The sequence below is a fragment of the Bos javanicus genome, chromosome 20 (assembly GCF_032452875.1).
Source record: "Bos javanicus breed banteng chromosome 20, ARS-OSU_banteng_1.0, whole genome shotgun sequence".
NCBI classification, from domain to species: domain Eukaryota; kingdom Metazoa; phylum Chordata; class Mammalia; order Artiodactyla; family Bovidae; genus Bos; species Bos javanicus.
The window spans coordinates 61,585,297-61,612,509 of NC_083887.1; the positions used below are offsets into that span (position 1 = coordinate 61,585,297).

The window sequence follows — 27,213 nt, forward strand, 5'->3', positions numbered from 1 at the left end:
TCCCAATGCAGGAGATGTAAGAGACATGGGTTCCATCCCTGTGTTGGGACGATCCCCTGGAGAAGGGAATGGCTACCCACTCCAGTATTCTTGCCTGGAGAATTCCATGGACAGAGGAGCCTGGTGGGCTACAGTCCATGGGGTCCCAAAGAGACACGACTGAGGCACGCAGCATGCACAAATCTCTCGCTTATAAATTACCTACGTATTACACAATATTATTAAATTCTGGCTAGTAAATTCAGGATTAAACTTTAATAAAGAAACACTTTAAGATTGCTTTCCCATATCCAGAGGGTCATTTTCACATCCTTTATGTTTTATGCACCCACCGTTAGTGCCGCCACTGATGCAGACCTATAGGAAGCTTCCAGAGCCAGAGCAAATACCCTAATTCCTTATGAGATGAGGACATGTTCTTAGGAGCCCTGTTAGACGTGACGTGTTCAGGGGCTGCAAACTTTAGGCTCAGGTTGGTTGCCAAGGTGCCTCTCCAGTCTTACCTCTCTGCCATTAAGTAAGGCCACTGGCTGGGGGTCCTTCAGTTCCATCTGTAGGTCATTTCCAGAGATACTTTGAGGAGAGTGGGGCAGGGGAATTGAAGGCCAGTTGCCCGCCTTCAAGGAGTCACCACTCACGAATGAAGTCAAGGGTACTATCCTAAACAATTTTATAATTACTAGCTGGTGCCATAGCATCAAGCAGCTGAGACAGGATGACAAAGCACAGAGCCTATTGCCGTACTCAGGAATAGTTCTAAATGCTTTGAATATATTTACTAATCTTTAGAACTGCCCTGTGGAGGAGGTGGTATTATGATGATCACTTTGTAGATCAGAATACTGAAGCATAAAGACATTGAGGACCGATCTCCTTTAGAATGGACTGGTTGGATCTCCTTGCAGTCCAAGGGATTCTCAAGAGTCTTTTCCAACACCACAGTTCAAAAGCATCAATTCTTTGGTGCTAAGCTTTCTTCACATTCCAACTCTCACATCCATATATGACCACTGGAAAAACCATAGCCTTGACTAGACGGACCTTTGTTGGCAAAGTAATGTCTCTGCTTTTTAATATGCTATCTAGGTATTAATAGCAGCACAAAACAACACGTGCTCTCGTTTTTTTCCTGGATAACCTATAGCTCAGGATTGTACTATGACTCCTGACCCCTCCTCCCCAGATGTCTTTCCACTGGTTTCTGGGCAAGGAGTGGGGCTGTGGGACAGTGTTCACCCTTTGCCCCTCAGTGCTGCAGCTCTGCCTCTATCTGGCTTTATCTTCTGTGGTTTCTCTTCTTTCCCTGTCCTGCTCACTCCTGTGCTGACTGAACCTGGGCCTCCCTCACTCCAGACACCGCTAGGGCCATCCTGAGTTATAGACTGTACTAGAACTGAGAGATACCCTGAGATGACTATACAGAGAAGAGCAGGAAACAGCTATAGTCCTTGAAGATAAGACAGGTTAAAGCTTCCTAAATCTCCCCACTAAAGGCAATTTCTCACTTAGCTTTTTCTCCTATGCCCAACCTACAGCATCTTTTTCCATCCCTCCTTCTTGGCTTCCGTAGTTAGCCTCTCACCCCTGTTACTTTATTGCGAAGACTAATTTCAATCCCAGAAACCAACTCAGACAAGGAGCACAGTCTACTTTTGGGTGATCAGAAAGGTCCCCAAGGCTTTCCTTAACCAAAGAATTATTGTGGTCCCACCAGCTCGGTGGTGTTTGACTTCTTTGTGATCCCATGGACTGCAGCATGCCAGGCTTCCCTGTCCTTCACTGTCTGCCCGAACTTGTTAAAACTCATGTCCATTGAGTTGGTGATGATATCCAACCATGTTGTTCTCTGTTATCCCCTTCTCCTCCTGCCCTCAATTTTTCCCACTATTAGGTCTTTTTCCAATAGTTGGCTCTTTGCATCAGGTGGCCAAAGTATTGGAGCTTCAGCTTCAGCACCAGTCCTTCCAATGGATATTCAGGGTTGATTTCCTTTATCATTGACTGGTTTGATCTCCTTGCAGTCCAAGGGACTCTCAAGAGTCTTATCCAGCATAATAGTATGAAAGAAACAGCTCTTCAGCCTTTAGCCTTTTCTTTGTCCAGCTCTCATAGTCATACATGACTACTGGAAAAACCATAGTTTGGACTATACGGACTTTTTTAGGCAAAGTAGCGTCTCTACTTTTTAATACATTGTCTAGGTTTGTCATTGCTTTTCTTCCCAGGAGCAAGGGTCTTTTAATTTCTTGGCTGCAGTCACCATCCACAGTGATTTTGGAGCCCAAGAAAATAAAGTCTGTCACAGTTTCCATTGTTTCCCCATCTATTTGCCATGAAGTGATGGGACCGGATGCCATGATCTTTGTTTTCTGAATGTTGAGTTTTAAGCCAGCTTTTTCACTCTCCTCTTTCACTTCCATCAAGAGGTTCTTTAATTCCTCTTCTCTTTCTATGTAAGGGTGGTGTAGTCTTTATGTCTGAGATTATTGATATTTCTCCAAGCAATCTTGATTCAAGCTTGTGCTTCATCCAGCCTGGCATTTCTCATGATGTACTCTGCATATAAGTTAAATAAGCAAGGTAACAATATACAGCCTTGACGTACTCCTTTCCCAATTTGGAACCAGTCTGTTGTTCCATGTCTAGTTCTAACCATTGCTTCTTGACCTGCATACAGGTTTCTCAGGAGGCAGAGAAAAGTGGTCTGGTATTCCCATCTCTTTAAGAATTTTTCACAGTTTATTGTGATCTACACAGTCAAAGGCTTTAGCATAGTCAGTGAAACAGAAGTAGATGTTTTTCTGAAATTCTCTTGCTTTTTCTATGATCCAGTGGATGTTGGCAATTTTATCTCCAAAAAGTTACCTAACCTTGATGTTAGAGACTTACATACATGCATTTGTATACATTTGTGTACATGTTGGAGGATCAGGATCGGCAGATCTCACTTTTTGCCTGTTTTCTGCTGCAGGCTGGTGGACGGTGATGCCTACAGTAGGGTTCACAACTCACACACAAAGTCAACTGGATTTTATCAGCTAAGCTGGCACTCTGTGGGCCATGCCTAGGCCAGGGAGTAGCACCTGAAGAGTAACTCCTGCCCCTGTCCCAGACTTCACTCTGACCCTTTGTGCTCAGGCACTCCAGCCAGTGCTGGACAATGTCAACAACAGCAATAAAAAGCACAACATGAGAGTTGTGAGCTAAGTTTTATTTGGGGCAAAATGTGGACTATAACCTGGGAGACAGCATCTCAGAGAGCTCTGAGAAACTTCTCCAAAGAGGTATGGGGGAAAGTCAGGATATGTGTGATTTTAGTGAAAGGGGAATACATGCAATCAAGCACACATTTTGCAGAAGGTTGCTGCTTTTGTGAAGAACAGATGTCAGCATTTATGATTTTAGTGCTTTTCTCGATGCGAAGAGATTGGGCTCATAAAACCATTTCCTGAAAATAACTAGCTGAAGATTTGTTCTGCCAGTTTTGCCCCAAGCAGAGTACCTCATTCCAGTCCACCCTGAACTCCTTTCAGGGGTGTTGAAGGTCAGCAGTCACAGCATCTTGTGATTTAATCCTTGTAGAGGCAGATGGCAAGTGCCAGTTTTTAGTTGGCAACAAGACCTGCAGACCTTCCCACACTACCCAGTCCCAGCAGAAGGGAGCAGGCTCTGCGATGACCTGCCAGCCTCCCTGGGCTTGGATGTGGTCTTTGTAGTGAGGCAGAGATAGTAGAGCAGTGGCCCACATGCATCAGGATGGGATTGGGACAGGAAGCAGCATGGTGGCCCCAAAGCAGCAAAGTGACCCAAAAAAGGGTCAGTTCCTGAATCAGCAGTGGTCCCCACTCATCAGGGTCCCCAGAGGGGACCCTCTCCCCAGATGCATCCCTCCTCTCTCCCTGCACAGGGAGGCCAGATCCTGTGCCTGTAGCAGAGACCAGGCCAGTGAGTGAAGAGTGGGATGGTGGAGCAAATACCCTCTGGGACCATCCACCCAGTGTCTGAGGCTTTACTTCTTGCACAGTGAAAATTTGAAGAGGCACTCTTTTAACTAGGGTGTCTGTTTAAATAAAACATACCTTTTGTCTGGGATAAGGGCTTGTCCAAATCAGAGCTTATATAATAAGGAGAGCAGCCAGACAAAGACTGTGTGATACTCAAGGATTTGTGTGTGGTGAAGTCTATTAAACTGAAACTAAATAACACAGATTTTTATTTCAAACTCAAGCATTCAGTGACTGTCAACTTAGGAGTCGTTTGATTAACACATACTTGACTCTGACAACCCCTCATAACATCTTTCTAAACTAGCAAAAATGGCCAACATCTGCTGAGATGATAGTCTTGTGAATTTCTTTTCAGATAAATGTGATCCTGAGTGGAGAAAACAAGCTTTCTATGGTGAATGTGTCAGCTTGTAATAAAGAATGAATTATCATAGGTACATAGCAAAGGGAAAATCTGCTAAATGTCCTGATGAGATTGACAAATATTGCAATATAAAAAGGAAGAAGAATGTGATGAAAATATTTGTCTGGATGGCAAAAGCATTATTTTAAAATTTTAATTTTCTGCAGTAATAGCTATTACTTCATAAAGTTATAGAGGGATTACATATCCCCTTTACTTTCATAAAATTTTACTACTATTCTTCAATAAAATATAAATAACATTTTCAATTAAAATCATCATTTGAGTCCACGAAAGGTAGAATATTAACAGTTTATTACTTATTAAATACTGTTACTTCAAATTATAAAAATGACTACTTCTCATTAGAACAAGTCAGATGTGATCCTCTATAACCTCTTAGTTTAAAATTTTACCTCTTTTAAGTCTAAAAAGTCAGGGGTACATTATTACCCAGTTGGAGATTTTTAATGAATCTAATGATAAATATTATCTTAAAATCAATGAAAGCTTCCAGATTCTTAGCTATATCCATTCACCAAAATGGTAGAAATACAAATTCTAATTACAGCTGAAGGAGAACAGAGTGTTTGCTGGTAGATCAGTTGATAAAATTTAAAAACAGCAGCAACAACATTAGGAAGCCTGGTGGACTGCCGTCCGTGGGGTCGCAAAAAGTCAGACCCAACTGAGCAACTGAACAACAGCAACAAGCGACGTCAGTAATCAGCATCAACACTAATAATGAGTCCGTTACTACAAAAATCCTGCATTAGATGCCTCTCCTCCACAAACACAGTGACATATGAGGTTAAAAAGAATTGTGTTACATTTACCCTTGAATATTTTTCCATTGACCTTGATGCTGGGAAAGATTCAAGGCAAAATGAGAAGGGGGCGACAGAGGATGAAATGGTTAGATAGCATCACTGACTCAGTGGACATGAGTTTGAGCAAACTCTGGGAGATAGGGAAGGACAGGGGAACCTGGCGTGCTGCAGTGCATGGGGTTGCAGAGAGTCGGACATGATTTAGTGACTGAACACATCTTTCTGTTGAGCTTACTTTGGATCAACCTCTGCAGACTGCGGAAAATTGGAAAGATATTTATGGTTCAGTTCTGGATGATAATACTATTGGGAATATAGTAGATTAGGTAAAGTTTCCTCATTTCTGAAATGATAATCATTATTATTTAAGTAATAACTTTACAAGTATATAGGCTGGCACTTCCCTGGCGGTCAGTGGTTAAAACTGCACCTCCCAATGGAGGAGGTGTGAGTTCGATCCCTGGTCAGGAAGCTAAGATCACACATGCCTCATGGCCAAAGAACCAAAACATAAAACAGAAGCAATATGGTAAAAATTCAACAAAGACTTTAGAAACATACCTCATCAAAAAAAAGAAATCTAAAAGGTAAAAAGTTATAGGCCATGTTCTTGGACACATTGTCACCTCAGCCATCTTTATTTTCTAAATTTGCAGAAGGAATATTATTTAATTAGCTTGTTGTTTGCTTCCTTTGTATTTTATAGCATGTGTAAAAGTATTTTATGTTTTCTTATTTCTAGCTATATAAATATACATAAAAGCAAAGATAAATAATACAAACCCACAAATAAATGTTTTTCTTTCTTCTGTTGAACCCTACTTTATATTCCATCGCCCAAGTTTCTTCAGGTGCTAGAATCTTGTATTTTACTCTGTTCTCTTTTTTTCCTTTCAGTAAATAATGCATGTAACCATCTCCTCATCAAAATAGGGTGTTTGATTTTTATTGAAAAGGATCTCTCTTCCCTTCTTTCAAACAAACACAATACATAAAACATCTGTTTGTTTGTTTTTGTTTCTTTTCTCTCTACACAGTAAACCTTTATTTGTGTAGCTCTACGGAAAACAGATAATTTCATGAACAGCATGAAAAGGTGAAGTATCAAGTCAACTGCTGAAGAGGCTACTTTAAAAATCTCCCCAAAGAGACCGGCAGTGTGGTTCATTGAGTTGTAAGGGCTTATTGAGGGGAGAAGGGGCTGTTTGCAGAGCAGGTGAGATGAGAGAGGAGTATTTACAGAGCTGATAAAGCACCCTTTCCCTCAAATGTTTGCCATAAGAAGGTTCAATTGAGTAGAGTAATCCTCTAAGGTGGGTGATTTGGCCAACGGAGCTCTAACTCAAATGAGAGAAAACATATACCGGGACAGAAATTAAGTGAAATTTTGCATTAAAGAAAAAAGTCTGTTAATTGTGTGATCAGTATCAGCTTATCTGTATTAATAGAGAGTCACAGTCTTCATCAGCCACACCACAGTCTCAATAGGCATGGCACAAAGGGAGAATTCAGTCTTTCTTGAAATCATTCCTTTACATCATGCTTAAAAAAATCAGGCATTACATCACTGTATTATTGACAGTTTGAGATCTTTTAGTTTCTCGTGCATTTTCTTCTATATATGAGCATATACGCTCAGTCGTTCAGTTGTGTCTGACCCTTTGAAACTCCATGGACTTTAGCTCACGCACCAGGCTCTTCTGTCTATGGGATTCTCCAGACAAGAATACTGGAGTGGGTTGCCAGTTCCTCTTCCAGGGGATCTCCCCAACCCGGGGAACAAACCAGTGTCTCCTGCATCTCCTGCATTGACAGATGGATTCTTTACCCCTGAATCACCTGGGAAGACCCACATGATCATATAATCTACCCTTAAAATAGTCTTTCTCCCTGTTTGTATTGCTATTTTGCATTATTTTTCCTTGCATTGATCAGTCTCTAATTTATTTGAATTTTGCAATATCCATTTGAATTCTGATTTTATATTTTGAAATTCTCATCAAGTACCCTTATGTATTGTGACCTAAGAGAAGTCGAAACTATAGCTTCAGGAATTATACTTCTGAAAGGCCATTTGTTAAATGATACAAATGTGATTGTCATTTTTAAATAAGATCTTTCTGAAAGTCATTTACCTGCCTTAGATTTCATAGTCTACCCACTTTTTTCTTAATATATCACTGATTAAACTAAGACTCAAAACACTTTAAAATTAAGATAAGTATATGTATCCTATTCTTGATTTTCCCAGAAATAAAGATATTTCTGAATATCAATACATTCAATTAAATAAGAAATTGTATAAATTTGTACACCAAGGTATAATAATTCCCTGTATTATTCAAGTTGTTGGTCCTTATTATAGACCCATCTCTTTTCTGTACTTTTGGGAGACATTTCCCTTAATTTTAGGCCTCTCATGAATTTTTCTAAGTTTTCTCACTATGTTAGGTACTTCAATAATACACATATTTGAGATTATAAACCTGGTCCAGTTTATAAAGCTGGTAGTTGTAATTATAACCTCTGGAAGTGGGGTTCAAGGGTTTGAATTACTTCTCTACTAAATATAAGGCAAATTTGGGCAAGTTATAGCATCCCTCTGTGCCTCAGTTTCCCACTTGTAAAGTGGCAGCAAGTTTATTATCATATTGGGTTGTTGAAGGAAATAAGAGTCAGTCAGTTAGTTCAGTCACTCAGTCATGTCCAACTCTTTGCGACCTCATGGACTGAAGCTTGCTAGGCCTCTCTGTCCATCGCCAACTCCCAGAGTTTACTTAAACTCATGTCCATTGAGTCAGTGATGCCATCCAGCCATCTCATCCTCTGGCATCCCCTTCAATCTTTCCGAGCATCAGGGTCTTTTCTAATGAGTCAGTTCATCGTATCAGGTAGCCAAAGTATTGGTGTTTTAGCTTCAGCATCAGTCCTTCCAATTAATATTCAGGACTGATTTCCTTTAGGATGGACTGGTTGGATCTCCTTGCAGTCCAAGAGACTCTCAAGAGTCCTCTCTAACACCACGGTTCAAAAGCATCAATTCTTTAGTATTCAGCTTTCTTTATAGTACAACTTTCACATCCATACATGGCTACTGGAAAAGCCATAGCCTTGACTAGATGGACCTTTGTTGGCAAAGTAACATCTCTGCTTTTTAATATGCTGTCTAGGTTGGTCATAACTTTCCTTCCAAGGAGCAAGCATCTTTTAATTTCATGGCTGCAATCACCATCTGCAGTGATTTTGGAGCCCAGAAAAATAAAGTCAGCCACTGTTTCCACTGTTTCCCCATCTATTTGCCATGAAGTGATGGGACCAAATGACATGATCTTAGTTTTCTGAATGTTGAGTTTTAAGCCAGCTTTTTCACTCTCACTTTCATCAAGAGGCTCTTTAGTTCTTCACTTTCTGCCATAAGGGTGGTGTCGTCTTCATATCTGAGGTTATTGATATTTCTCCTGGAAATCTTGATTCAAGCTTGTGCTTCATCCAGCCTGCCATTTCTCATGATATACTGTACATGTAAGTTAAATAAGCAGGGTGACAATATACAGCCTTGTATTTCCCTTTCTCTGTTTGGAACCAGTCTGTTGTTCCATGACCTGCATGGAACTGTTCTAACTGTTGCTTCCTGACCTGCATGCAGATTTCTCAAGAGGCAGATCAGGTGGTCTGGTATTCCCATCTCTTTAAGAATTTTCCAGAGTTTGTTGTGGTCCACACAGTCAAAGGTTTTGGCATAGTCAATAAAGCAGACGTAGATGTTTTTCTGGAACTCTCTTGGTTTTTCAATGATCCAATGGATGTTGGCAATTTACTCTAGTATTGGGTTGTTGGAGGAAATAAGAGTACGCACCAGTTAAACACTTCCAGGAGTTATAAAGTCTGATATCCACACTTTATATCAGGCAAGGACTTGTTACTCCATGTGTTATATCCAATCTCTTTCCTAACATGAACTGATTTCAACATTATTAAGTAGTAATAATAGTTGTTGTTGTTCGTCCCCTGAGTCATGTCTGAGTCTTTGCCTCCCCATAGACTATAGCATGCCAGGCTCCCCTGTCCTTCACTATCTACCCCCTGGAGCTTGCTCAAATTCATGTCCGTCACATTGGTGATGCCATCCAACCATCTCATCCTCTGCCGTCCCCTTCTTCTTCCGCCCTCAGTCTTTCCCAGCATCGGGGTCTTTTGCAGTGAGCCAGCTCTTCGCATCAGGTTGTTTTGCACTTAGTAGGCATTAATAGCTTTTCTTGCCTTTAAAGCAAACAGTCATCCCAATGGGCCCTTGTCTTCTTTTCACTTTACAGTTAGAAAACCGGAGATTTGAGAACTCAGTTACTTGCCAGATACAAATGCTTGACTAGAAAGCCCAGATGTGGCCCTGACTGTTAGCTTCAGAAGCCAAGGTCTGAATGTGGAGTTCCCTGACATTTCATCCCCAAAAGGCCAATGCCAGTGTAGAATATATATCTGAGCCTACCAACATTCATAAACTGCCCTTCACCTTTTCTCCTCTTACTGTGAGGCGTGGTCTTCTCGCTCCTGCTCTGTTAATTGCCTTTCACACTCTGCTTTCACCTTTTGGTCCAGTCTCCCTTGCAGCTTATGTGGTCTTAGTTCCCCAACCAGGGACTGAACTGTTCCCCCTGAATTGAGAACGTGGAGTCTTAACCACTGGATCGCTAGAGAATTCCCTATTCTCTTAAAATTGATTCATTACTCTGAGAGGTTTTTTTTTTAACTTATATCATCATTTTTTAACAATAGTGTTTTGTCATGTTTCAGTCTCCTTTTTTTTTTTTTTTAACATTTTATGTTTCAGCCTTAAGTCATCATCCTTGCCATTTTGCCTTCCCTTCCTATTAACCTCTGTATTTTAAAGTATTACTAACAAATAATTTTGTATAGAAAATGATTTTTCTGATATTAGCAGCCCTTTTCAGGAAGCTTTAATATAGATATTTAGTTCCTGAATGAAAAAATTGTATTTATCTGAAAAAATGTCAGGTTCCCATTAGTTTTCCCTTTTGCTTTTAATTTGCTGACTGGCTTTTCACAACTTGTCTAGAAAATGAAACTTTGTTTACCTTTGGGCATTTGTTCTTCCAAGAGCATGGTTATGCCTGGCCTGAATTTTAAATCCCTGTTCCCATGACATATAGCACATTGTTCATAAATATTAAAATGTGAATTTTAATTAGACATGCTTGCAAAATTTTGGAGAAAATATAAATGCTCCAGAAACTGCATAAAGACATAAGACAGATTTTCTGGTTGTGAACTTAATTTTTTATTAGTCTAATCCAGTGACTTTGAAACTTAATCCATCAGGGCAACCCTTGTCATTTCAAAACCTGAGTCTTTTGGGAGTATACACACTTTTTGTTTAGAAAGTTTTCTGAAATATTTTTCTTGTCTTCACTGTGTCATGGTGCCTGGTCTCCTGACTTTGGTTATTATAAGATTAAGTTTTAAAAGGTCATTGGAAATGAGAAGCCCTGACCTCTTGATTAAAATCAGTTCTCATATTAGAATAGATTTCTCCAGTTCACTTTGCAACTTTTTTTTTTATCATTTTGACATGAAATCCTTAACTTCCTTTAATATTAAACTATTATTTTTTTCTTTCTTTTATATTTGATTTTGAATATGTCTTCTATTGTGAGAGAGAATAAGTTTTATCACCATTTACTGAGTAGTGCTCAAAAAGTCTGAGTTGTAGGATGTGATTGGTAATTGGAATCTAATTCTGTGTAGAACTTGCATGTCATATGGTCATATCTAGACACATGATATATTTTTTATGAGTATAGCTAATTTACAATGTTGTGTTAGTTTCAGTCGTACACCAAAGTGGTTCAGTCTTATATATATTTGTCTTTTTTCCGGTTTCCTTTCCCATATAGTTTATTGCAAAATATTGAGTAGAGTTTCCTGTGCTGTAGAGTAGGTCCTTTTTAGTTATCTATTTTATATATAGTAGTGTGTATATGTTCGTTCTGAGCTGGAAAGTAAAGGTGCCAACTAATATTAATCATGGATAATGATCAAACAGTTATTAACAAATCACATTCTATTAATATGGAAGATGCTATTTTCATTGTATAGGTCACCTAAATCTTAGATGTCAAGTATTTTTGAGAACCAGATAAAAGTAATGATAGGAAACGGACTCCAGAGAACCCAGGAAGGAAACAAAAAGCTGAAATTCAGCTTGGAAATAGTCAAACCGATTTTAGTAACTGGCGTCAGATCTTCTTCCGACAATTTAGGCGTTATTGAAAAGATGCAAATACTTCTGGAAAAGCCAAGTCAGCACCTTATTTTGTCTGCGTTGCAGTCGGGTGGGTCTTCATCGCCTCTAGCATGCCTACCCTTCACCAAGGGTATTTGTTAGTATGACAGCTCAAGTTGAAAAAGAGACATATAAAAATCTTGTGGGTGTTGAACTTTACAAGAACTGTCCCGTCCTGCATTTAATGCTCTAGCACTAATTACAGACCCATGTCCACCTCCACCCCCACGGATACACGCCCCCTCACTTTCCTTGTTTTCTTTTATTTGGGAAAAATGAACCACATTACTAAATATGTTTCACACCCTTCGTAAAATTAATCTATCACCCCCTGAACGAACACTGCCTCAATTTTTTCAGCTGAAACAATGAAGAACTCACTGCCCACGAGTCCTTGGAAAATATCCCTTCCATTTCTTCTGGGTTTTAGCTCCATACAGAGTTTACGAGTCAGATAAGCAGACCTCTTCCTGGAAGTCAGTAAGCAGGAAACACATCACAGAGGCATTTTCATCCTAGAGATGAAAGGGTTGTTCCTGAAATACTCGGTTGGCCTGAAAATTCGTTCAGGTTCTTCCCTAAGATGGAATGGAAAAACCCCAACGAAGTTTTGGGCCAACGGAATAGCATGCTAATTGTCATTGTAGTGGATAACATTGGATGCGTTAGTTCAAATGTAACAATTTTGTTAATTCTTTCAAACCCTTGTGTTTTGTTTTGTTTTTATGTGTGTAATTTCCCCCCTGCCTAGACCTGGTGAACCGTTTCTGTGAGCAGGTCCTCAATTTTTTACTCTGTCCCTACTTTCCTGCCCTAGCCCCGTCCTCCCCCGGTGTCGACTCCGTCCCCTTGCAGCGCACAGGCAGCCAGCACGGCCCGCAGAGCGCCGCCGCAGCCACCTTCCAGAGGGCCAGCTATGCCGCCGGCCCTGCCTCCAGCTACGCGGACCCCTACCGACAGCTGCAGTACTGTCCTTCCGTTGAGTCTCCGTACAGCAAATCCGGCCCTGCCCTTCCCCCTGAAGGCACCTTGGCCAGGTCCCCATCCATCGACAGCATTCAGAAAGATCCCAGGTAGGTACCAACCTTTTCCTCTCCCCCCATCGCTGCTAAAGAGGTATTCTAACCAGACCTGTGACTGCATGATTGTTTTTTGTTTTTGCATCACTTGATTGCATCCGTGTCTCTGGCTGAGGATGAAAGGGTTGACTTTGGTTGACTTTCACCATCTTCTGTTTGATTTGGAAAATGGGTGTTGGTCGTGGATCTCTAGTACCTTCTGCAGTTCAGTAGCAAAGACTATCTTTTGATCCGAACATTTGTAGGTGCTTGAGGGTTTCAGCTGGTTGTGAGATCTGGAACAGCTTTCTGTGGTGCAGTAGAAACCCAGGATGGAGGCTGTACCGTTTGACTTCAGACACTGTGGTCTAGGTATTTCTTGTCTCAGGAGACGCGCGCTTTGTCACCTTGCATGTTTCCATGCATGAGTGGAAAGTGGATACAGGTTACACTAAAAATTGGAAATTTAGAAAACCTTTGTTACCTTCATTTTTGTGTCTGAAAATAAACATCAGGCTGAAGTTGTTTTCAACATTGATTAAAAATTTGAATATAAAGTATTAAAGAAGTTGTTATTATTGAGAAAAAAAATTTTTTTTTTGCTTTCTTGTTTCAACAGTGGCCAAGGCTTTAGTGATGCTCTACTTCTGAAATTGGAATTGAATTCCTGTAGAGTTAAATGATGTTTTATTCATAGGCATTTGATTTATGCAGAGTCCCATAAATATATATCTGCATCTGTGAATACTATAGATATGTCAGGTTCCTTGTATGTCTTTATAGCTGGCATCTGACATGATTCTGGTGGTATACTTAAAATTCATCTCAAGGAATTTTTGGGTATTTTCTCTGATAGAGCACACAATGCAAGTGTACTGTATTGAGGGGTTTGCATAGATTCTTTTGTAAAAAGAAATCACCTCTACATACATAAAAGGCAGAATGGGACCATTTTATGGTATTCTTTAAGATAGCTTCTTTAGCACAATTCAAGCCTACTTGGAGGGCTTAAGGTAAATATTGTATGAGGTAAAACCTCCATTGTAAAGGAGAATTATAGTAAATGTTCACTGCTTACTACTAGAAATAAGAAAAATTCTTATATTTGCATTATTCAGCATCCTGTTCCTCTAGGCTTTCAGTCGAAACAAGGATCTCTATCATCTTTGTCCAGAAATTTGCTCTAAATCCTTTGGTGTTCTTGGCAAGTGTGGGTAGAATGCTCTTCAGATAACACAACACTCTCTATTCATTTATTTTTAAATTTTGCTGTACTGGGATATAGTTCGTTTACAATAGGTTAGTTTCTGCTGTATAGCAAAGTGATTCAATTATACATATGTATATAATCCTTTTTTATATTCTTTTCCATTGTGGTTTATCACAGCATATTGAATATAGTTCTCTATGCCATATAGTAGGAACTTGTTGTTTATCCATCCTGTATATAATAGTTTGCATCTGCTGATGCAAAACCCCCAATCTATCCCTTCTCCAAAGCTCTCTGTTTTTAAATATTCTTTCTAAATATGTTATTGAAAACATGTAGAAATAGAACAGTAGCACACTCTTTAGGAAATGCTAAATAGGAAAATACATAATTGAATTGGCAGTGCTTTATTTAACATTTAAAATATAAATTGAGGATAAGCATATAATCTTCAGTGAAGAGGTTTTTAAATTTTCATATTAGAGGAATTTGGCCTAATAGGAATCCAAATTTATGTTTCTCTCACTACACCTTAGCTTCTTTATTTCATATTGTGTATTAAATGTGTTACACTTTTAAATGGCATATCCTTTTCATTTTATATTGCTATCCCTTTTATAGCCTTTTTTCTTCTTTCAGCATATCATCATCAGACTGTCATCTTTTCAAGTTATGGATTATGTGACATATATTTAATGAGTGCCCATTATAAACCAAGAAAAAGAAATAGCTGTAAGAAATGAGAGCGAATAAGAGTATATTGGCCACTCATCCTTTGTAGGAGTAAACTTATAGGCAAATCAGTGTTATATGAATTGCAAGTTACTATGTTATTTTTAAGAATACTAATGTCAGAAAGAAAAACAAATATTGTATATTCACTCATATGTGTGGAATCTGGGCTTCCCTGGTGGCTCACACGGTAAAGATTCTGCCTTCAGTGCAGGAGACCTGGCTTCAATCCCTGGGTTGAGAAGATCCCCTGGAGAGGGGAATGGTAACCCACTCTGGTACTCTTGCCTGGAGAATTCCATGGACAGAGGAGCCTGGTGGGCTGTATGCTTCATGGGGTCTCAAAGAGTCAGACATGATAGAGCAACCAACACGCACACATACATAGGGAACCTAGGGGCCTTCCCAGGTGGCACTAGTGGTAAAGAACCTGCCTGTGATCCAGGAAACCTAAGAGATGTGGTTTTGATTGCCGGGTTGGGAAGATCCCTTAGAGAAGGGAATGGCAACCCACTCCAGTATTCTTGCATGGAGATTCCCCATGGACAGAGGAGCGTGGTGGGCAGCAGTCCATAGGGTCACAAAGAGTCAAATATGACTGAATGGACTTAGCACACACACATGGAATCTAGGAAATGGTACTGATGAACCTGTTTGCAGGGCAGGAATGGAGATGCAGACGCAGAAAACCTACTTGGTGGACACAGCGAGGGAAGGAGGTGGTGGGATGATTTGAGAGAATAGCACTGACATATATATACACTACCATGTGTAAGGTAGCTGGTGGGACGCTTCTGTATAGCATGGGGAGCCTAGCCTGGTGTTCTCTGATGACCTGGAGGGGTGGGTTATGGGGGTTGGCATGGAGGCTCAGGAGAGAGGAAATACACACACACACACACATATATATATGTATTTATGGCTGATTAGTGTTGTTGTATGGCAGAAACCAACACAACACTGTAAAGCAATTATCTTCCATTTAAAAATTTAAAAAAGAATGCTAAAAGCATTGGCTTTAAATAGATGTTATTTCTGAAAAAAATATTGTACCACCAACCTAAGGTCAGATACAGGCAAAAGAGACAGAACCAGATCTAGAACCAGAATTGAATAATTATGGCTTCATGTAAAGAGAACTAATAACCTGGCATCATGCGAAATGAGTACATAAAATACAATAATGCCTTTCTTGTAGAGTTTTTTTTTTTTTTTTTTTTTAAATAAAGGAATGTGTCAGAATGTTCACAGAGAAGGTAATGGCATTCACAGTAAGGTAACTCTTGCCTGGAAAATCCCACGGACGGAGGAGCCTGGTGGGCTGCAGTTCATGGGGTCGCTAAGAGTTGGACATGACTGAACGACTTCACTTTCACTTTTCACTTTCATGCATTAAAGAAGGAAATGGCAACCCACTCCAGTGTTCTTGCCTGGAGAGTCCCAGGGACGGGGGAGTCTGGTGGGCTGCCGTCTATGGGGTCGCACAGAGTCGGACACGACTGAAGTAACTTAGCAGCAGCAGCAGCAGAATGTTCAGATTTAATTGAGACATCCCAAATCTAAAATTGTAGTCCACAATCTAATGCTTCTTTTATGATAGCATTTTTGCATCTTCTTTTGAAGAATGAACTTTGGTCCTTCCTAAGTGAATGTTACTAGAACCAACATCTCTTATGTCTGGGGTTCAGAGTAGTTTATCTCAGCATTATAATTTATGATTTAAACTTTTCCAGCTTTTAGGCTTCTTTCTAACTTTTATACATTTTTGGAGACAGTGTGTTAAAGTTTTTTATGTATTATTAAATAGCCAACCATGTAAGCCTCTTTACCATTGCAAACATATTTTTAGAGCACATTACAATTCTCAAAGCACTTTTCCTCATGTCTTTGATGTAATTCTCCTTTGTGGGAGGAAACTGATATCTGCACATTTTGTGCCTTAAATAAGTGGAGAATTGGAAAAATTGACCCATGTGTATGCAGGCTAGACTCCACACTCTTAGGCACATATTTGCATGGACATTTCTATTTATAAAAAGGAAATGGAAATTGCATACCATCTTTTATGGTTTTCTTGGAGGATGAGGGAAAGCACCAGTTTGCTGTGTGTAGGAGTGAATGAAGGAATGAAGGTATTGATAGAAATTGTCTAAATAGGTCTGGTCTGTCTGATAATTGCTGATGGCATGTGTGGTCTTTGCTTTGTTTTCTTTTTCTTTCTTTTCTAATATGTGACTTATTCATCTTATTGCAGACCAGTGTCTTTTTTCTATTAACGAGTTTCAATGAGGAATTTTGAAGCAAACCTTCGATTTCAAAATAAGAATTTGAAATCAAGATAGCCCCAATTCAGTCATTAGACTGGAAACCAGAAGCTTCCTGTTACCTTTTTTTCCCCTTTTGGTGTTTTGATGACTTATGTGTATGTATATATTTAGGCTATTTTTTTTTAATTGAAATATAGTTAATTTACAGTGTTATGTTAGTTTCAGTTGTTCAGCAAAGTGATTGTTTATATATATATATTTATATATATATGAAATTATATATGTATATCTTTTTTAATTTAGAAGAATTTTTCTAAGTCATAGAATATGAAAGGATTCATTCTAAGTAGTTGGCTTTTTTAAGCTTGCTTAGCTGAATCATATAGATCAGAGCAAAACTTTGGACTTTCCAGTTTTAACTGCTCTTGTGTATTCCAACAAAAAATGCACAAAAAACTTTTATAAAAAGAGGTGATAGAATTTGATTTCCTTAAGTCAGCAATAACTTTGAAAAAAGTTTTTATATAGTATTTACTTCATAGCAGCCTATGCTGAGAACTATATGTTAACTGTATATTGTCTTCCATAAAGTGTGAATTTCTTAAGTATCATCACAGCTACTATGTTGTTGGTGCTATGCCAAATATTGAGTTTAATATATGTTGTTTTTAAACATGTAGGTCATATAAATCTTAAAATGAACTTATATGAAAGGACTCAGTAACATTGGAAGTGATCATTCATAGCATCTTTATTTTAAAAATGTGATTGATGAAATAACCAGAAAAAAAGCAAAACTCATGTACCTGGCATACTGATGGTGTTACAAATATTCTTCTCCGTAAAAGAAGAAAAAGTTACGGCTAATACATTTACTGACATAGCTTAATGTGTAGGCTGCATCATGAATAGCATCTTTTAATCAAGTTTGATTAATCCTGTTTCAGGATATTGTAATCCTTGATGTACACCATCTCAAAAGCAGGTTTTCAAACATGATAAAGGAATCTAACATTTTGCAAACATGTTTCACAGTGAAACTCTATATTCTTTTTGTTATTCATTGTAATGGATAAATAAATACAGTGACACATCCTCGATGCTGAATTTGAGCCCAAATTAGCAACTGGACTTTCAGTTGGCTCTGTCAGACTTGTTCTCCATGTTTTGCTTCAAGCCACAGTATTTGACCAATAATCTTAAACTATGAACTTTTAAGTTGACTCATTGGAAAAGACTCTGATGCTGGGAGGGATTGGGGGCAAGAGGAGAAGGGGACGACAGAGGATGAGATGGCTGGATGGCATCACTGACTCGATGGATGTGAGTCTCAGTGAACTCCGGGAGTTGGTGATGGACAGGGAGGCCTGGCATGCTGCGATTCATGGGGTTGCAAAGAGTCGGACATGACTGAGCGACTGATCTGATCTGATGAACTTTTAAAAAATTACCTAGTGTCTTACTAAAATTATTATTGGATGTTATATTAGTAGATATTATTAAGAAATACTGCTTATAAATATCATTGTTGTTGTTTAATCACTAAGTCACGTCCAACTCTTTTCTGGTCCCATGGACTGCAACCCACCAGACTCCTCTGTCCATGGGATTTCCCAGGCAAGAGTATTCGAGTAGGTTGCTATTGCCTTCTGTGATCAAACCCGCGTCTTCTACTTTGGCAGGTGGATTCTTTACAGCTAAGCCACCTGGGAAGCCCCATTAATATCATTAGGAAAATCTAGGTTGCAGTTTCCCTGGTGGCTCATAGCTTCACTGAGTTATGCAAGCCCCTTCACAACAACAAGGCAGTGATTCATGAAAGGGATGGTTCATGACCAGTATGAAAAGACAAAAAGATATGACACTGGAAGATAAGCCTCCCCCAGGTTGGAAGATGTCCATTATGCAACTGGGGAAGAGTAGAGGGCAATTACTCTATGACCTAAATAAAATCCCTTATGATTATTCAGTGGAAGTAACAATAGAGTCAAGGAATTAGATCTGGTGGATAGAGTGCCTGAAGAACTATGGATGGAAGTTGTTAATATCATACAGGAGGCAGTAACCAAAACCATCCCAAAGAAAAAGAAATGCAAGAAGGCAAAATGGTTATCCGAGCGGCTTTACAGATAGCTGAGGAAAGAAGTGAAAGGCAAGGAGAAAGGGAAAGATATGCCCAACTGAATGCAGAGTTCCAGAGAATATCAAGGAGAGATAAGAACACCTTCTTAAATGAATGATTCAAAGAATTAGAGGAAAGCAATAGAATGGGAAAGACCAGAGATCTCCTCAAAAAACTGGAGATGTCAAGGGAACATTTCATGCAAGGACGGGCATGATAAAGGACAGAAATGGTAAGGGCCAAACAGAAGCAGAAGAGATTAAGAAGAGGTGGCAAAAATACACAGAAGAACCATACAGAAAAGGTCTTAATGACTGGAATAACTACAATGGTATGATCACTCACCTAGAGCCAGACATCCTGGAGTGTGAAGTCAAGTGGTCCTTAGGAAGGATTACTACAAAAACTATATATAAATGGTTAGATAGCGTCACGGACTCAATGGGCAGGAATCTGAGCAAACTCCAGCATCAGTGTTCTTTGCCGGTGAGTTGGCTATTCACACCAAGTGGCCAAGGTATCGGAGCTTCAGCTTCAGCATCAGTCCTGCTAATGAATATTCAGGGTTGATTTCCTTTAGGACTGCCTGGCTTGGTCTCCTTGCTATCCAAGGAATTGTCAAGAGTCTTCTCCAGCACCACAGTTCAAACACATCAATTCTTCAGCATTCAGCCTTCTTTATGGTCCACTTCTTACATCCATACATGTACTACTGGAAGAATCGTAGCTTTGACTATGCAGACCTTTGTTGGCAAACCATAGCTTTGACTATGCAGACCTTTGTGGCTTTTTAATATGCTGTCTAGATTTGTCATAGCTTTTCTTCCAAGCAGCAAGCATCTTTTAATTCCATGGCTGCAGTCACTGTCTGCAGTGCTGACTGTCATTCTTGGCATGTTGTGACTTCCAGTAAAAAATACACCGTCATCTGAAACGTGGGCCCAGTGAGAAGCCAGCACCAGTGTGTAGAGGAAATATGATAGTTCTGAACTGCTGTGTTTTGTTTGGTTATATCGGTTAAGTAGAGATGCACACGTTCTCCCCTCTGACCCCAGGCGATGATCTTGGGCAGCCTGCCTGCTCTCCCCTCCCACGGGAGGAGGAGAGGAGGTCTGGGTTATAAAGGGCATCCAATACATGGGGGAAAGGACCCTTAGCCAGTCATGATTCCGGGTGTGATGTTCACCTGCCCCGCCCTTAGTGTCCATGTATTTAAAACAGAAATCGTAAAAGCACCTTCCTGATAAAGTTGTAAGGTGAAATATGTTAAGACCTTGAGGTCTTTGGGACATTTCCTGGCTTAGGGAAGGGCCCATTGTTACCACCACTGGCTCTCTGCTGGCACTTCGGCTCCTGCCATCAGGGGCACCAAGATTAGAACTGAGAATGACCCTTGGGAGTCAGAGACATGGACAAAGTGATGAAGGCAGAGAGGCCATGAGCTGTGTGGTGGGAAAGACCAAGGCACAGATCCTGGGGCATGGCCTGCTAAGGGACCAGAGAAGGGAAGGGACCTAGTGAGGTGGGAGCAGAGGCCAGTGAGGGGGCAAGGAGGGAGGGCACGTTGAGACCTGGGCCTTCCTGGCCAGGACACACAATCAGGAGATGGAAGAGAAGATGTCCCTGCAGAAAGGATTTTGTTTGTTTTGCGAAAGCCTGCTTTTCAGGATTCCTTTTATCAGTTAAAAGGAAAAGTACAGTTTACACACAATACTTGTCTGTGCACGTATTGATTTTCCAGGAGCCCAGATTACTCATTTTGCCCTCTGTCTTCAGCATCACTAGTAGGAGTGAACGATTGCATTTCTGGAATAGTGACTCATTTCTTTCTTTTTTTTTTTTATTTTTTAATATAAATTTATTTATTTTAATTGGAGGTTAATTACTTTACAATATTGTATTGGTTTTGCCATACATCAACATGAATCTCATTTGTACCAGAGTGGGTTCCGGCACAGAGACCTCGACCACATCCCAGAAGTAAGAGTGATGGATCAGAGATAGTCAAAGGTGATGAGTCACTCTACCTGGGGTCCTAACTAGTTGGTTAATGAATCGTTAGCTGATCCTCAGCAGTTGTGAAAGTAGAAATCTCTGTTTTGTGTTTTTCTGGTTTGCAGACTTTCCTCTTGACAGCCAGCCAGTTCTTCCCCTCAGTCCACGTGCTTTTGGTAAAACAGGCTCTACCCTCTGTTTAGTAGGTGAGCCTGTAGCTCACACCTGGTCCAAGAGCCTCCTTGGGGTCCCCATCTACTAGCAAAGCCCCCAGCAGTGCAGAAGAGCCCGAGAAACTCAAGTCCCTGTAAAGTGGGCCGTGTGCATTCTGGACTTCCCTGCTTCATTTGGGGCAAAAAGCCAAGTCCAGGCTCTCTAGACCCCATCACAGGGGCAAAAGCTACTGTGCACCCTCCCTCTCCTTCCAGTAGAATTCCTTCTGCCCTGCCTATTCTCTCTGGAGGTGGCCGTGGTGGTTCTAGGTTTGGTCTCCATAATGAAGCCAGGCCTGTTTGCCTTTGCTCACTTAACCTGTGTCTCTAATGTTTTACCTGTGTGTCTATCATATGTCCTAATGCAGACTTTCCAGAACTTGCCTTTAACCCCTCTGCTTAAAACCAACTACTCTCACTCCCTGTCCCAGGAACTGAGATAGTATTTTTCCCTCTGATTCAGTGGGCTTCCCTGCTGGCTCAGATGGTAAACAGTCTGCCCACAGTGCGGAAGACCCAGGTTCGATCCCTGAGTTTAGAAGATCCCTGAGTTTGGAGGAGGGCATGGCAACCCACTCCAGTATTCTTGCCTGGAAAATTCCCTGGGACAGAGTGCACTGGCAGGCAATAGTCTATGGGGTCACATGTGTCGGACATGCCTAAGCGACTAACACTTTCACTTTCCTGATTCAAAACAACTGGAAACTTGCATTCAGTAGTTAAATTACCATGAAATCTTTACCAAATAGGTTTATAGGTGAGATGAACTTTGCTGACACCATCCAGCAACAGAGGATCTCAGCTCCCTAGAAGTCAGACCTCTATGAAATGTCAAGCATCTTTAGTCTTAATTTTAAGGTCCCCTATAATGATAAGTACAATGATAACATCAAAATAAGGATAGTTCAGTGCAGTTTAGTCGCTCAGCCATATCTGGCTCTTTATAACCCCATGAACAGCAGCACGCCAGGCTTTCCTGTCCATCACCAACTCCCGGAGTCCACCCAATCCCACGTCCATCGAGTCAGTGAGCCATCCAACCATCTCATCCTCTGTCGTGCCCTTCTCCTCCTGCCCTCAATCTTTCCCAGCATCAGGGTCTTTTCCAAAGAGTCAGCTCTTTGCATCAGGTGGCCAAAGTATTCTAGTTTCAGCTTCAGCATCAGTCCTTCCAATGAACACCCAAGACTGATTTACTTCAGGATGGACTGGTTGGATCTCCTTGCAGTCCAAGGGACTCTCAAGAGTCTTCTCCAACACCACAGTTCAAAAGCATCAATTCTTTGGCACTCAGCTTTCTTCACAGTCCAACTCTCACATCCATACATGACCACTGGAAAAACCATAGCCTTGACTAGATGGACCTTTTTTGGCAAAGTAATGTCTCTGCCTTTAATATGCTGCCTAGGTTGGTCATAACTTTCCTTCCAAGGAGCAAGCGTGTTTTAATTCGGAGAAGGCAATGGCACCCCACTCCAATACTCTTGCCTGGAAAATCCCATGGATGGAGGAGCCTGGTAGGCTGCAGTCCATGGGGTCGCTAAGAGTCGGACATGACTGAGCGACTTCACTTTCACTTTTCACTTTCCTGCATTGGAGAAGGAAATGGCAACCCACTGCAGTGTTCTTCCCTGGAGAATCCCAGGGATGGGGGAGCCTGGTGGCTGCCGTCTATGGGGTCACATAGAGTCAGACACGACTGAAGTGACTTAGCAGCAGCAGCAGCAGCAGCAGCAGCAATCACCATCTGCAGTGATTTTGGAGCCCAGAAAAATAAAGTCAGCCACTGTTTCCCCATCTATTTGCCATGAAGTGATGGGATCGGATGCCATGATCTTAGTTTTCTGAATGTTGAGCTTTAAGCCAACTTTTTCACTCTGCTTTTTCACTTTCATCAAGAGGCTCTTTAGTTCTTCTTCACTTTCTGCCATAAGGGTGGTATCATCTTCATGTCTAAGGTTATTGATATTTCTCCCTGCAATCTTGATTCCAGCTTTTGCTTCTTCCAACCCAGCGTTTCTCATGATGTACTCTGCCTATAAATTAAATAAGCAGGATGACAATATACAGCCCTGACGTTCTCCTTTACCTATCTCAAACCAGTCTGTTGTTCCATGTCCAATTCTAACTGTTGCTTCCTGACCTGCATACAGGTTTCTCAAGAGGCAGGTCAAGTGGTCTGGTATTCCCATCTCTTTCAGAATTTTCCACAGTTTATTGTGATCCACACAGTCAAAGGCTTTGGCATAGTCAATAAAGCAGAAATAGATGTTTTTCTGGGACTCTCTTGCTTTTTCGATGACCAGCAGATGTTGGCAATTTTATCTCTGGTTCCTCTGCATTTTCTAAAACCAGCTTGAACATCTGGAAGTTCACGGTTCACATATTGCTGAAGCCTGGCTTGGAGAATTTTAAGCATTACTTTACTAGCATGTGAGATGAGTGCAATTGTGCGGTAGTTTGAGCATTCTTTGGCAATACCTTTCTTTGGGATTGGAATGAAAACTGACCTTTTCCAGTCCTGTGGCCACTGCTGAGTTTTCCAAATTTGCCAGCATATTGAGTGTGACACTTTAACAGCATCATCTTTCAGGATTTGAAATAGCTCAACTGGAATTCCATCACCTCCACTAGCTTTGTTCGTAGTGATGCTTCCTAAGGCCCACTTGACTTTACATTCCAGGATATCTGGCTCTAGGTGAGTGATCACACCACCGTGATTATTTGGGTCGTGAAGATCTTTTTTGTACAGTTCTGTGTATTCTTGCCACCTCTTCTTAATATTTTCTGCTTCTGTTAGGTCCCTACCATTTCTGTCCTTTATTGAGCCCATCTTTGCATGAAGTGTTCCCTTGGTATCTCTAATTTTCTTGAAGAGATCGCTAGTCTTTCCCATTCTGTTGTTTTCCTCTATTTCTTTGCATTGATTGCTGAGAAAGTCTTTCTTATCTCTCCTTGCTATTCTTTGGGACTCTGCATTCAAATTGGTATATCTTTCCTTTATTCTTTTACTTTTCGCTTCCTTTCTTTTCACAGCTATTTGTAAGGGCTCCTCTTACAAATAGCTCCTTTTACAAAGCAAAAGACAGCCATTTTGCTTTTTTGCATTCCTTTTTCTTGGAGATGGTCTTGATTCCTGTCTCCTGTACAATGTCATGAACCTCCATCCATAGGCACTGTCTATCAGATCTAGTCCCTTAAATCTGTTTTTCATTTCCAGTGTATAGTCATAAGGGGTTTATTTTGGGTCACACCTGAATGGTGTAGTGGTTTTCTCCACTGTCTTCAATTTCAGTCTGAATTTGGCAATAAGGAGTTCATAATCCGAGCCACAATCAGCTCCCAGTCTTGTTTTTGCTGACTGTATAGAGCTTCTCCATCTTTGGCTGCAAAGAATATAATCAATCTGATTTCGGTGTTGACCTTCTGGTGATGTCTATGTGTAGAGTCTTCTCTTGTGTTGTTGGAAGAGGGTGTTTGCTATGACCAGTGCGTTCTCTTGGCAAAACTCTATTAGCCTTTGCCCTGCTTCATTGTGTACTCCAAGGCCAAATTTGCCTGTTATTCCAGGTGTTTCTTGACTTCCTACTTTTGCATTCCAGTCCCCTATAATGAAAAGGACATCTTTTTTGGGTATTAGTTCTAGAAGGTCTTGTAGGTCTTCATAGGACTGTTCAACTTCAGCTTCTTCAGTGTTACTGGTTGGGGCATAGACTTGAATTACCGTGATATTGAATGGTTTGCCTTGGAAATGAACAGAGATCATTCTGTCCTTTCTGAAATTGCATCCAAGTACTGCATTTTGGACTCTTTTGTTGACTATGATGGCTACTCCATTTCTTCTAAGGGATTCCTGCCCACAGTAGTAGATATAATGGTCATCTGAGTTAAATTCACCCATTCCAGTCCATCTTAGTAAGGATAATTGATGGTTTAAAGGGATGTCCTATTGAATTCCTAAGTAAAGGAAATAATTAGTTTGCAATGATTTTACTATACTCTCAGTGTATGACTTGAGTTTGTAATTCATGTTACTTCCTGCTTCGAGGTTAATCTGTTTTTTCACTGATAACCAGGTTCCTGTGTTACCTACTGAATTTAGATATTCTCATGCTAAAAGTGGAACTTCCCGGGATGCTGGGAAAGATAGAAGGCATGAGAAGGGGACAACAGAGGATGAGATGATTGGATGGCATCACCAACTCAATGGACATGAGTTTGAACAAGCTCCAGGAGTTGGTGATGAACAGGGAAGCATGGTGTGCTGCAGTTCATGGGGTGACAACGAGTAGGACATGGCTGAGCTGAGCTGAACAGGTGGCTCTAGTGGTAAAGAACCCACCTCCCACTGCAGGAGACATAAGAGATCTGGCTTAGGAAGATCCCCTGGAGGAGGAAACCTCAACCCACTCCAGTATTCTTGCCTGGAAAATCCCATGGACAGAGAATCCTGGCAGGCTATGGTCCAGAACTGAAGCAACTTCTCACATGCTGAAGAAAGGGTAGGGTCTTGCAGATGAAGTCATTCCTTTGCCAATCACTTAGGATGGAGCAGAAAGCTAAGCTGCAGGTGAAAAAGAAGAAGTCTCCATCTCTCTCCATCATCACTGTGAAAGAAATCAGTTTATTTGAGCCCAAAAGGAGTGTGAATATTAAAAATGGTGCCCCTTAGAAACAAGCTGAGAACCTGAAAATGAGAAAGCCTTTTTCCCCAGAATCTCATGGAGAGTTAGAGAGTCTTACCCAGAATGGATGCTCCTAAATCCCAGTGCTCTGTTTGGGGGTCACTGCCTTTATTTCCTGTCTGAGTGCGCCCCTTTCACTTTCCATTTGGTACTTTTTAGCTCTAGGAGGAGGTTTGAAGGAATCAAAAGAAGGATTTATGCTTCAGAAGGAATCAAAGGAAAGTTCTTTGAGTCTAGTAATGAATAACATTGTAAAAATGGACCACAGCATCCCCCTTTCCCTAAGGTTAGTTCCCACAAGTGGGAAAGAGGAAAAAGAGAAACCAAGGAAATTCGGAGTGACTTCTGGCTCACTTGGTTAATTCATGAAGGACTATCTTCCTATAGGAGGAACCTTGACAGTCCTAGATTTGGCTTTATTAAGGAAAATGGCATCTACATGAAAGGTTGTTGTTGAATCATGCAAATACACCAGGATTCTTGGCCCCCAGAGGAGAAGAATTCAATCCGGGGCCAGAGACGAGGCTTGATCGCTCAGAGCTTTTGTGTAATAAAGTTTTATTAAAGTATAAAGGAGATAGAGAAAGCTTCTGACATGGGCATCAGAAGGGGGTAGAAAGAATACCTGCTTGCTAGTGTTAACAATGAAGTTATATACTCTCCAGTGAATCCAAAGAATGTCTGGAGGTTGTAAAGACCTCATCAGACCTACTCCCATAATTTACATTTTAAGATAACAGAATTAGCCAGAAGGTTTAATCCAAAGACTGTCCTTAATCCAGAGACTGTCCTCAGGCAGGATACATTATTGTTATATAATCCTAAGGAATGTGGAGAAAGAAAAAAAGTTTATCCTTTCTTCCTCCTTGAGAATTCCAGACCCCTCTCTCCTTGGGGACCCCTAGACTCCCTATCAACCTGCCTAGGAAATGACTCTCTTATACATATATTCCACATAGATTATGTGTATAAAAATGCGTAGATTGTGTGTATATATGCACACTTACATGTACTTGTGTGTATACCTAGGGCTTCACTGATGGCTTATCGGTAAAGAATCTGCCTGCCAATGCAGGAGACACAGGTTTGATCCCTGGGTTGGGAAGATCCCCTGGAGGAGGGCATGGCAACCCACTCCAGTATTCTTGCCTGGAGAATTCCATGGACAAATGAACCTGGCAGGATACATCCACGGGGTCACAAAAGAGTCGGATTTAGTGACTAAACAACAAAATATGTATGTAATCTATTTGCTAATTAGCTCTGCACACATTTACCCAGAGATAAGTTTTGCAAAACTTATACAAACACATGATTATTAATGGAACAAAAGACACACAGTAATGATGCATTGATTTTGCTTCTTGTCTATTTATCCATCAGTCTGCTTT

General features: G+C 40.6%; 1 protein-coding gene across 2 annotated transcripts in view; it reads left to right on the forward strand.

The window, feature by feature from the left end:
- CTNND2 (catenin delta 2) overlaps positions 1-27,213 on the forward strand; it is a 1,100,621-nt gene that overhangs the window by 671,944 nt on the left and 401,464 nt on the right. For both annotated transcript variants that reach the window (XM_061393866.1, XM_061393867.1), the window contains exon 9: positions 12,359-12,614. In XM_061393866.1, coding sequence (XP_061249850.1) covers positions 12,359-12,614 — 256 coding nt within the window. The remainder of the gene's footprint in view (positions 1-12,358; positions 12,615-27,213) is intronic.